At 43.7% G+C, this 12,619-nt stretch overlaps 1 protein-coding gene across 4 annotated transcripts in view; it reads right to left on the bottom strand.

Annotated features, from left to right (window-relative positions):
- The window catches only part of lrrc56 (leucine rich repeat containing 56), a 272,028-nt gene that overhangs the window by 122,853 nt on the left and 136,556 nt on the right, over nt 1-12,619 (bottom strand). For all 4 annotated transcript variants that reach the window (XM_059976253.1, XM_059976254.1, XM_059976255.1 and 1 more), the window contains exon 6: nt 7,251-7,347. In XM_059976253.1, coding sequence (XP_059832236.1) covers nt 7,251-7,347 — 97 coding nt within the window. The remainder of the gene's footprint in view (nt 1-7,250; nt 7,348-12,619) is intronic.

Raw genomic sequence — 12,619 nt, 5'->3', positions numbered from 1 at the left:
CAACTTTGTGGACCGAAGGGCCTGTATTGTGCTGTAGGTTCTCTGTGTTTCTCATTGGTCAAATCAACAGCAGGGTAGCTGCGTGGCTTTCGTCGCGGTGTGGACCAGGCCTCATTTGAATTGGAGTTGCCAGTTGTGGTCTCCGGGGAAGGAGACGTGGGAGCTGGCTGTGTGCTGCTTGATTCCATGCTGGGTTTAAAGCTGGCTTCTCCTGTCAGTGCCGCTCTCCAGTATTCACTCGGTGGGAGACAAACTGGATTTTCTATGTCTGTGGCTGCATTGCGTGAAATTTGGAACTGCTGCGGGATTGCTCTTACAAAAAAGAAGCTCCAGGACAACATCCCATGCACCATCAACTTACAGGCCAAGCCATTCAGACACTTGGGCTAGATTACTACTTCTTTCTTTTTTTCAATTTTTTTTCAATTTTTTTATTGATTTTCATATATACATATAAAAAAAACATAACATAATAATGAGTAAATTATGAATACAATAGACTTGAAGTCACATTGGTAATAAGATAACAATATCCTATTAAACATCAGCAGAAAAAAATACCTTAATCAATCAAGTCCATATGATTATATATGAAAAAAAACCAAAAATAACCATTAAAAGAAGAAAAAATTTGAAAATATGTGAAAAAAGTATATATTAAGAAAAATAAAACACTAAACTAAACTAACATGGGCAATAGTAATAGCTTACAAGTATATGATAGTGTCAAGATTACTACTTTTTTAATACTATTGTTATTTTTTGTATTGCTATAATTATATGTGCTATGGGGATGGGCGAGTCCTGGGCTGGATGTCCTGCTCACTTAAGGAAGGTGAAACACCCCCATAGCCTCTCCTTTCCAGGTGTAGGGTCACTGCTAGGTTTGCTACGCAGCAGGTCACTTGCATATGGCCATCCTACACTACTGTGCCCATAGCAACGCCTTCACATGGCGTCCCTGTTCTTACTGAGTTTACTGTCTCATGACGCGACCGAGTATCCAGCAATATACCAGGTGGACAGGCTGGGCTCATCAGGACAACTCCGATTCCAAACCCGGTTAGGACTTTTGGACAAAGTTTGTCCAAAACTTTGTACTGAACATCAGTAAGACTAAGGAATTGACTGTGGACTTCAGGAAGGGGAAGTCGAAGGAACACACAACAGTTCTCATTGAGGGATCAGAAATGGGAAGGGTGAGCAATTTCAAGTTCCTGGCTGCCAATATCTCTGAGGATCTATCTTAACATATTGATGCAATGTCAAAGAAGGCAACGACAGCAGCTATACTGCATTAGGAGCTTGAGGAGACTTGGCATATCACGAAAGACTATCGCAAGTATCTACAGATGTACTGTGGAGGGCATTTTTAACTGGTTGCATCATACTCAGGAATAGAGGAACCACTGAATAGAATTGAAAAATGCTGCAGAAAGTTGTAAACTCAGTCAACTCCATCATGGGCACTAGCCTCCCCAGCATCAAGGGCACCTTCAAAAGGCCATGTCTCAGAAAGGGGGTATCTATCATTAAGGACCCCCATCGCCCAGGACATGCTCTCTTCTCACTGCTACCATCAAGGAGGTGGTACAGGAGCCTGAAGGTACACAGTCAATGATTCAGAAACAGCTTGCTTTCCCAATCCTCGCCTCACTGCCATCAGATTTCTGAATGGACAATGAACCCATGAACACTACTTCAGTATTTTCCCCTCTCGTTCTGCACTTTTTTAAAATTTAATTTTCTTTATATATACACACACACAAGTACACACACTTATTGTAATTTATATATTTTATTATGTATTGCACAGTATTGCTACTGCAAAACAACAAATTTCACAATATATGCCAGTGATACTAAACCTGATTCGGATTCCGGTTCTCAGTTGAGTGTAGTTATCCCCTCTGGTTCAGGAGCCTGATGGTTGAGGGGTAATAACTTTTCCTGAACCTGGTGATGTGGGTCCTGAATATCCTGTACTTCCTTCCTGTTGGCAGAAGCAATCTACATGGTGGGGATCCTTGATGATGGATGCTACTCTCCTGTAACAGCACTCTATGTGGATGTGCTCAATGGTTGGGAAGGCTTTACCCGTGATGGACTGGGTTGTATCTAGTACTTTCTGCAGACTTTTCCCATTCAAGGGCATAGGTGTCTCCCTACACTTCCGACATCTGCAACCTCCCCGAGCACATCATTAGGTGTGATGGTTGTTAACATTTCACGTCCCATTCCCATTCTGATATGTCTATCCATGGCCTCCTCTACTGTCAAAATTAATCCAAACTCAGGTTGGAGGAACAACACCTTATATACCAGCTGGGTAGCCTCCAACCTGATGGCATGAACACTGACTTCTCTAATTTCCATTAATGCCCCTCCCCTTGTTAACCCATTCCTGACATATTTAGTGTTTTTTTTCTCTGTCTCTGCCCATCACTCTCCCTGTTCTCCATCTCCCTCTGGTGCTTCTCCTCCCCCTTTCTTTCTCCCGAGGCCTCCCATCCCTTGATCCTTTCCCTTCTCCAGCTCTGTATCACTTTCGCCAATCACCTTTCCAGCTCTTAGCTTCACCCCACCCCCTCTGGTCTTCTCCTACCATTTCGCATTTCCCCCTCCCCCCACTACTTTCAAATCTCCTAGTATCTCTCCTTTCGGTTAATCCTGACGAAGGGTCTCGGCCCGATATGTCGACAGTACTTCTCCCTATAGATGCTGCCTGGCCTGCTGTGTTCCACCAGCATTTTGTGTGTGTTGTTTAAAAATAGTGAGGTAGTGTTCATGGTTCATTGTCCATTCAGAAATCTGATGGCTGAGGTGCAAAGGCTGTTCCTGAATCATTGAATGTGTGTCTTCAGACACACGTAGCTCTGCCCTGATGGTAGTGATAAGAGGATACAAGATCCACAAGTATCCCTGATCCACTCTGTCACGTACTCTCGCATACAAAGCATGAAAAATTCATAAAATGCAATTGTAAATTCAAAAACAAAGTGGCCTCAACCACACTCTGTGTCCTAGTAACACAGCCTGCTGAGGGTCGAAACATCTCAGGGCCTGAGTATAAATAGCTAACCTTACATCCAGTGAATGGAGAAAGATCATTTCCTGTGATGTGAATCAGTGACAAAGAAAATTGTCACCAAGGGAGAGGGGAAAAGGGTTATCTGAATGTTTTCCACACAGGAGTGATGGAGCAGAGAATGCATTGTGACAGGGAACTAATGAAGCAAAGACAATTGAATCTTTAATCAAAAAGCAGTTAAATGTTGAAATAGACTGCACTGCAGCAGACCGGATGTCTCTAAAACGGATAGTCAAAACTGTCCAATGCATCGCCGGTATCTACCTATTCGCCATCAAGGACTTATATACAGAAAGATGCCGGAAAAAGGCCAGTGACATCATGAAGGATCCCACCCACCCTGCTCAAGGACCGTTTGTCCCACTCCCATCAGCATCCACATCAGGGCCACCAGCTCGAGAACAGTTACTTTCCCCAAGCAGTAAAGCTGATCAATACCTCAACCCACTAGCCCACCCCTCCCCATTCCCAAGCACCACTTTCTGTCAGTCACCTTATGTACAGACACTCCTGTGCCTGGCGTCACTTTATGAACATAAAATGCATAAGCTATGTACTTATACGTATTGTGCTTTTTTATTATTGTGTTCTTTATCTTATTGTGTTTTCTCGTGCTACAGTGGGAGTAAAAGTTATTTTGTTCTCCTTTATACTTGTGTACTGGAAATTACACTAAACAATCTTGAACCAAAAAAAACATTTGAAGGTTCATAGTTCAAAGTGGGTTTATTATCAAAGTATATATATGTCACCATATACAACCCTGAGATGCAGTTTCTTGTGGGCATTCATAGTAAATATAAGAAACATGATAGAATCAATGAAAGACCGCACCCAACACGATGGATAAACAACAAATGTTCCAAAGACAACAGACTGCAAACACAAAAATAAGTGGAGAGGTCAGAAGAGCAGGATTGATTTGTGACCTCATGGACTATGGAGAAGAGGCAGTCAAATTGTTTCAGATCGATTCACGGATGGGGAAAGCAGTCCAGGCAGTTGACTAGCTTCGGACTGATACACAGGTTCAAAGTACACTTATTATCAAAGAAGATTAAATTATACAACCTTGAGATTTGTTTGCTTACAGGTAAACACAAAGCAAGGAACCTGAAAGAACCCAATTAAAGGAAAAAAAAGTAATACCATTACCCGAAGTGCAAGAGAAAGGAAAAAGGAGACACAAATCATGCAAACAATTGGTGAACAGCAGCATTCTGAACTAAATTGAGTCCTCAGATCCAAATCCCAGAGCACAATGGAGCAGGCCCAAAACCTCACTTATCAGTTCAACATATGAGCAAGCGCAGAGACAGCAGCCGGGGCAGTCTTCATAACCTCAGCAACATGGAGAGAGGAGTGACCATCATGGAGAAAAAGCAAAGTCGGCTCATGCCTCGGATCCCAACACCGTCTTTTCAGTCTATCTGGGCCAGCATTGAAACTGACCAAGTAACAGAATAGCGAAAGGTTCTGATGCCCTGGAGAGGGAGTGAACATCATGGAGAGCGAGTGAAATTGGCTCTCACCTATGATCTGGGCCAGCATTTAAATAGCATAAACAGCAGATTGTCCACCGCACTAGTACCCAGCTGCTGTGAAGGGCTCGGGGAGTAGACGAAGCCGGTCAGCAATTCTCTCCAGGCCCAGATTTCATTGCCTAATCTGAAGCCACTCTCAAGCTCTTCAAATCAGCTTAATGCCCAGAGTGATCCAATCTCACACCTGGGCCAGTTGTACGGGCATCGAATCTCCTCTGCCCTGATCTCTCCTCTAGGCACCCAGAGTGATCCAACCTCACACCTGGGACAGTTGTACGGGCATCAAATCTCCTCTGCCCTGATCTCTCCTCTTTGCACCCAGAGTGATCCAACCTCACACCTGGGACAGTTGTACAGGCATCAGAACTTCACTGCCCTGATCTTTCCTCTTGGCACCCAGAGTGATCCAACCTCACACCTGGGCCAGTTGTATGGGCATCGAATCTCCTCTGCCCTGATCTCTCCTCTTTGCACCCAGAGTGATCCAACCTCACACCTGGGACAGTTGTACGGGCATCGAATCTCCTCTGCCCTGATCTCTCCTCTCGGCACCCAGAGTAATCCAACCTCACACCTGGGCCAGTTGTACGGGCATCGAATCTCCTCTGCCCTGATCTCTCCTCTTTGCACCCAGAGTGATCCAACCTCACACCTGGGACAGTTGTACGGGCATCAGAACTTCACTGCCCCAAACTCTCCTCTCTGACTGGCTCACTCCAACTGCATCAATTCTGCATCTCACCATCCTGGCTCATCCCCCAAACTCACTTCACCATCGCTCACCCCCTCACTGTTTTTGGTGATAATTTAACACTATTTAACTCAGAAAAGGTGTTTTAGTGGTTTTTTGTTGAAATTCTTGCCTTTTTTTAAACTACCAGTGAGCTGTCGCACTTGTTCAGTAGTGCCATCTTAAACAGGCACAAAGATACAAGGATATGGCACGCACGCGGATAGGAGACTTTGCAATATTTTCAAGTCAAGTTTATTGTCATTTAACTATATACATGTATACCATCATACAAGACAGTGCAGTGCAGCTGGGAATTCAGAAGCCTCATGGCCTGAGAAAGAAACTGTTTCCCATCCTGACTGTTCTTGTCCTTGTGCATTGAAGTCTCCTGCCTGATGGCAGAAAGTCAAAGGAAATGCTGCATGGATTGGTGAGCCGGTGTACACAGTTCTCCTGATAAGTGGTCCTCAGTAGATGGTAGGGAGACCCCTAGGATCCTCTCAGCTGTTCTCACTGTGTCCTTTATAAGGACTTCCAGTCTGATGCTCTGCTGCTCCATACTAAATGGAGATGCAGCTTGTCAGGATGCTCTCAATGGTGCTCCTTTAAATTGCAATTAAGATTGGGGTGGGAGAGCCTTGCTTACCTCAACCTCCTTAAGAAGTGGAGGCACTTCTGTGCCTCTTGTTCAGGAAAGAGATATTAAGGGACCAGGAGAGGTCATCTGTGATGTGAACTCCCAGGAACTTAACTCTCCCGATGGAGAAGCCATGTATGCACAGAGGAGGATGGTCCACCTGAAACTTCCTGAAGTCCACAATCATTTCCGTGGCCTTCTCCACAATCAGACTTAGGTTGTTATTCTCACACCAGTCGCTTCATCCTCTCTTACTCTGACTCCTCATCGTTGTTGATGAGACCAACCACTGTTGTGTCATCCGCAAACTTGATGACATAGTTTGAGCTGAATCCTGTGACAGTCACACTCCAGCAGTGTCAACAGCAGTGGGCTGTGTATACAGCCCTGGGGAGCACCAGTACTCAGTGGAATGGGACTGAGTACGTAGGGATGAGCAATAAATGCTGGCTTAACTGGCAAAGCCCACATCCTGTAAACGAATAAATAAAAAATAACACAGACTGACTATGGCCTTTCCATTAAGAAGTCTAGGATCCAGTTACAGAGGAAGGTGTTGAGACCCAGCAAGGACAGTTTCCCTACCAGTTTATGGGGTATGATGGTGTTAAAAGCTGGACTTAACTCTATAAATAGCAGCCTGGCATACAAGACCCCATTTTCCAGGTGGGCCAGTGGAAGGGTTTGAAATGCAGCAGCAAAGTGCTGGCAAAACATCATGGAAAGAATAGCCTCCCCTGTGCTGTGAACATTGATATTGTATGGACTTAAAGATGTTTGCTGACTGGAACTTATGGATCCAGTGGGTCTAGGCAGTGTCCAATCGGCGAATTCCTAATCATGAACACTGTCACAAAGCAATGGTAAACAGCAAGTTAGCCAGTCCTTCGTTTCTGCACAATTCCAGTTGTTTCCTTCACTCAGTAACAGATTTTATATCCAGGGCAGAAATGGCTAATACCAGGGGTCATAATTTTAAGGTGTTAAGGGGAATGTCAGAGGAGAGTTTTTTTTTTACACAGAGAGCGGTGGATGCATGAGATACAATGTGAGGGGTGGTGGTAGAGGCTGTTAGATAGGCAGATGGATGATAGAAAAATGGAGGGTTGTATGGGAGAGAAGGGTTAGATTGATCTTAGCATAGGTTAAAAGGTTGGCACAACATGGTGAGCTGTAATTTTCTATGCTCTAAACAGTCTATGGACCTGACCAGTTATAACCTCGAAGTTTCAGGGTGCACATCACCTTTAGAGAAGAGAAAGCAGGAATTCCATCCAAGTCTGTTAGTCTGGAGCGAGCCATCCAGAGCACCTGGAGGTTGGTTAATGATGTTCCAAGGTCCCTAAACATTGACAGAGAAAATGGAAAATCAACTGATTTTATTTGACAATTTTTCAGCCATTGTAACTTGAAATATAATTATGTTAACTTGTCAAAAAACTACCAAAACTCATTTTGGAGGAGTAATTATTGTAAACTATTCAAGAGAGTTCATACCAGCATTCTCATTGCTTTACCAAGACCAAGCTAATGTGTTTTTGCAGAAAACTGCTTCTGGCTCACGATGTTCCACAGTGTTTTACAGTCAATTCACTTGCTTTGAAGTATAGAGAACAATAAAAGCAGTAACAACAATCCCACAACCTCTAACATAAGGGAGACAGAACAAGGTAATTTCCACTGTTTACAGAGCTGTTGGGCAATAGGTTAAGGATAGGAGTTGGAGAGAAAGAAAAGCTGTGAAATTTAGTGAGCGCTCCGGCTCTGGGCCTATACAGACAGACAGACATACTTTATTGATCCCGCGGGAAATTGGGTTTTGTTATAGTTGCACCAACCAAGAATAGTGTAGAAATATAGCAATATAAAACCATAAATAATTAAATAATAACCAGTTAATCGTGCCAAGTGGAAATAAGTCCAGGACCAGCCTATTGGCTCAGGGTGTCTGACACTCCGAGGGAGGAGTTGTAAAGTTTGATGGCCACAGGCAGGAATGACTTCCTATGACACTCAGTGTTGCACCTCGGTGGAATGAGTCTCTGGCTGAATGTACTCCTGTTCCTAACCAGTACATTATGGAGTGGATGGGAGACATTGAAGTTTAGAAGAATGAAGGGAAATCACATTGAAACATATTGAATATTGAAAGGCCTAGATAGAGGAGATGTGGAGAGGAAGTTTCCTATAGTGAGGGGATTTAGAACCGGAGATCAGAGCCTCAGAATAGAAGGTCATCCCTTTAGAAGAGATTAGGAGAAATTTCTTTAGCCAGAGGATGAATCTGTGGAATACATTGCCACATATTGCTGTGAAGGCCAAATCATTAGGTATTAAAGCAAAAGTTGATAGGTTCTTGATTAGTCAGGGCGTGAAAGATTACAGTGAGAAGGCAGGAGAATGAGGCTGAGAAGGTAATAAATCAGCCAAGTTTGGATCGTGGAGCAGACTCAATGGGCCAAATGACCTATGTTCCTATGCCTTATGGTCAAAGGGAGAAGGCTGGAAGTACCAGACAGATCTGCCAGACAGCGTGCAGTGACAGAAAACACAAACAGGAGAACTAGACAGTTCGGATACAAAGAGAAGAAACAAGGTACAGTTGGCCCTCTTTATCCACGGATTCCGCAGGCGCGAATTCAACCAACCGCGAATCGCGAAAACCCAGAAGTGTTCTTCCAGCACTTGTTGTTTGAGCATGTACAGACTTTTTTTTCTTGTCATTATTCCCTAAACAATGCAGTATAACAACCATTTTACATAGCATTTACACTGTGTTAGGTATTATAAGTAATGTAGAGATGATTTAAAGTATACGGGAGGATATGCGTGGGTTATCGTGCATCAGAATCGAAAAAGATTGGAAGTTCTCTTAGTAAGTCGGAACAGGTACATCCGGTATTATTTAGTGTCAGTTAGTCAAACATTTGTCTTAGTATATAGTGTATATTTTACCTTTCTATGCATATAAAACACTTAAGAATGTATGTTTCAGCGCCGGGCTCGGGAATGGAAGTTCTTGGGACTCGGGACAGATTACTTCCTAGTGCGCTCTCCACCATGCCGGATTGATATGGAGGATCAAAAACTCAAAACCCCAAAAACCTAATAATTAAATCACTGTGTTGCTTAGTAATAATTGTAGCTCTCATCGGAGCAGAGCCTTTCTCACTTTATCCTTTAAAATTGTTCGGATCATTGACCAACCTAGCCTAACGCTTTTGCAATGACTGATGGCATTTCACCTCTTTCCGATCGTTTTATTATTTCCACTTTATTTTCAATCACGATCATGATTATTTTTGTGAACAGAAACACTGCGCATTCAGAGCTCTGGCACCGGGTCCTAATGTCCACCGCTTTGAGACAGGTCTGGGGTTCCGCTGGGTCCTAAGGTGCACTAGATCGAGACAGGTTGAATAAGGGACTTGAGCATCCATGAATTTTGGTATTCACGAGGGGTCCCGGAACCAATCCCCCACGGATATGGAGGGCCGACTGTATCTGAATTCACTGAATGCCTATAATGGCAACATGTCCAGAGGAAAGAAGAGGTACTGTGGGCCTCACTAGAACTTTGCAGAAGGCTCCAGAGATGTGGATGTGGCCTGGAGAATTAAAGCGATAGGTAGCTGGAAGTTCAAGGACTAAGCCCACAGACTGAAGGGTTAGGTACCATTTCGTTGAACACCATCTTTAGTCTTCACACAGGCTTTTGGTCTCTTCCCTCTCTGTAATTACCCTCATTAAAATATAAAATTATGAAGGGTATAAATAGGGTAAATCCAGCAGGCTTTTCCCATTGAGGTTGGGTGAGAGTAGTAGAGGTCATAGGTTCAGGGTAAAAGATGAGATATTTAAGGGGAACATGAGGAAGAATTTTTTTCACCTAGAGGATGGAACAAGCTGCCAGTGGAAATGGTGGATGCAGGTTTGATTCCAACATTTAAGAGAAGTTTGGACAGGTATGTGGATGGGAGGATTATGGAGGGAGATGGTCTAGGAGCAGGTCAATAGGATACTTAATAACTCATCATGGACTAGATGGGCCGAAGAGTCTGTTTCTGTGCTATGGTGTTCTGAAACATTATGATTCTATTAACCTGCAATTTGTAAACAGCATATCTCATGGGAAGCATGGGATTTGCAGTGACAAATCTCCATGCAGTCCATTGCTCTCCAACTCTTTCGGCAATTTAAAGCTAACGCCTTTGACTTGCAATGTTAAGTTTTTGCTCAGATGCTAATGATCTGTTGAGTATTTTGAACACTTTCCATTTCTTATCTAGATGGGATAAACAACAGTAAGTTTTGGTGATAAATAGTGGTAAGATCATATCATAGAACCATAGAATACTACAGCACTGTACAGGCCCTTCAGCCCTCCATGTTGTGCTGACCCATATAATCCTTAAAAAAAAGTACTAAACCCACACTACCCCATAACCGTCCAATTTTCTTTCATCCATGTGCCTGTCCAAGAGGCTCTTAAATACCCCTAATGTTTTAGCCTCCACCACCATCCCTGTCATTCCAGGCACTCACAACCCTCTGTGTAAAAAACTTCCCTCCCTTAATTTTGTACATATGCCCTCTGGTGTTTGTTATTGGTGCTCTGGGAAACAGGTACTGACTATCCACCCTATCTATGCCTCTCATAATCTTGTAGACCTCTATCAAATCCCCTCTCATTCTTCTACACCCCGAAGAGAAAAGTCCCAGCTCTGCTAACCTTGCTTCATATGACTTGTTCTCCAAACCAGGCAACATCCTGGTAAATCTCCTCTGCACCCTCTCCATAGCTTCCACATCCTTCCTATAATGAGGTGACCAGAATTCAACTCAATACACCAAGTGCTGTCTCACCAGAGATTTGTAGAGTTGCGACAAGACCTCTCTACTCTTGATCTCAATCCCCCTGTTAATGAAGCCTAGCATCCCATTGACCTTCTTAACTACCCTATCAACCTGTGCAGCGACCTTGAGGGATGTATGAATTTGAACCCCAAGGTCCCTTTGTTCATCTACACTCTTAAGTAACTGATTAATCTTAATTAATCCTGTACTCAGTCTTCTGGTTTGTCCTTCAAAAATGCATCACTTCACACTTGTCTGGATTGAACTCCATCTGCCATTTTTCTGCCCAACTCTGCAGCCTGTCTATATCCTCTTGTAACCTTCAACAACCTACAGCTCCATCCACAACTCCTCCAATCTTCGTGTCATCCGCAAACTTACTCACCCATCCTTCTGCCTCTACATCCAGGTCATTTATAAAAATCACAAATAGCAGTGGTCCCAGGACAGATCCCAGCGGGACTCCACTAGTCACTGACCTCCAAGCAGAATACTTTCCTTCCACAACTACCCTCTGCTTTCTTCCTTTAAGCCAATTTTTTATTCAAACAGCCAAGGTTCCACTTATCCCGTGCCTCATGACTTTCTGGATGAGTCTCTCATGAGGGACCTTGTCAAATGCTTTGCTAAAGTCCATGTAGACCACATCCACTGACCTGCCCTCATCAATTTCTTTTGTTACCTTTTCAAAAAAATCAGGCTCATCTTCCCTTCACAAAGCCATGTTGACTATCCATGAGTAGACTGTACTTCTCCAAATGCTCGTAGATCCTATCCTCAAGAATCCTTTCCAGTAGTTTGCAGACCACCGATGTATGACTCACCGGTCTATAGTTCCCAGGTTTCTCCCTATTACCTTTTTTAAACAAAGGAACTACATTTGCCATTCTCCAGTCCTCAGGCACTTCCCCTGCAGACAAAGAGGATTCAAAGTTCATAGCTAATGCTCCTGCGATCTCTTCTCTCAATTCCGAAAACAACCTGGGGTGTATCAGATCCGGCCCTGGGGATTTATCAACCTTAATGTTTTTAAGAAGATCCAGCACTACTTCTTCCTTAATCTCCACGTTGTCCAGCATACAGGCCCGCTCTACTTCGACCTCATCTTGATCAAGATCCTTTTCACTTGTGAATACTGAAGCATTCATTTAGGACCTCCCCAACCTCCTCCACCTCCAGGCACATGTTACCCTCTTTATCCTTTAGCGGTCCCACCTTCATTCTCGTCATCCTTCTATTCTTCACATACGCATAGAACGCCTTGGGGTTCTCCTTAATCCTACATGCCAAGGCCTTCTCATGCCCCCTTCAAGCTCTCCTAAGTCCTTTCTTTAGCTCCTTCCTGGCTACCCTATATTTCTCATAAGCCCCTCCTACTTCCTGCTTCTTATATCTAACATATGCTTCCTTTTTCCTCTTGACGAGCTGCCTCACATGTTTTGTCAGCCATGGTTCCCTTTTCCTATCATTTTTTCCTTGCCTCAGTGGGACAAACCTATCCTGAACCCAGCTCAAGTGGTCCCTAAACTTCTCCCACATTACTTCTGTGCTTTCCCCTTTGAACATCTGTTTCCAATTTACTCTCGCTAGTTCCTGCTTCATCCCTTCAAAGTTAGCCCTTCCCCAGTTAAGCATTTTACCATTTCGTCTGATTTTATCCCTTTCCATAGCTATACTGAAGCTAAGGGAGTTGTGGTCTCTCTTACCAAAATGCTCCCCCACCAGGAGGTCTGCCACTTGACCAGGTTCATTACCCA

Source organism: Hypanus sabinus, chromosome 7, assembly GCF_030144855.1.
Source record: "Hypanus sabinus isolate sHypSab1 chromosome 7, sHypSab1.hap1, whole genome shotgun sequence".
Lineage (NCBI taxonomy): Eukaryota > Metazoa > Chordata > Chondrichthyes > Myliobatiformes > Dasyatidae > Hypanus > Hypanus sabinus.
Note: the sequence above shows the minus strand (reverse complement) of the source record. Positions and strands in the feature narration are given on the sequence as shown.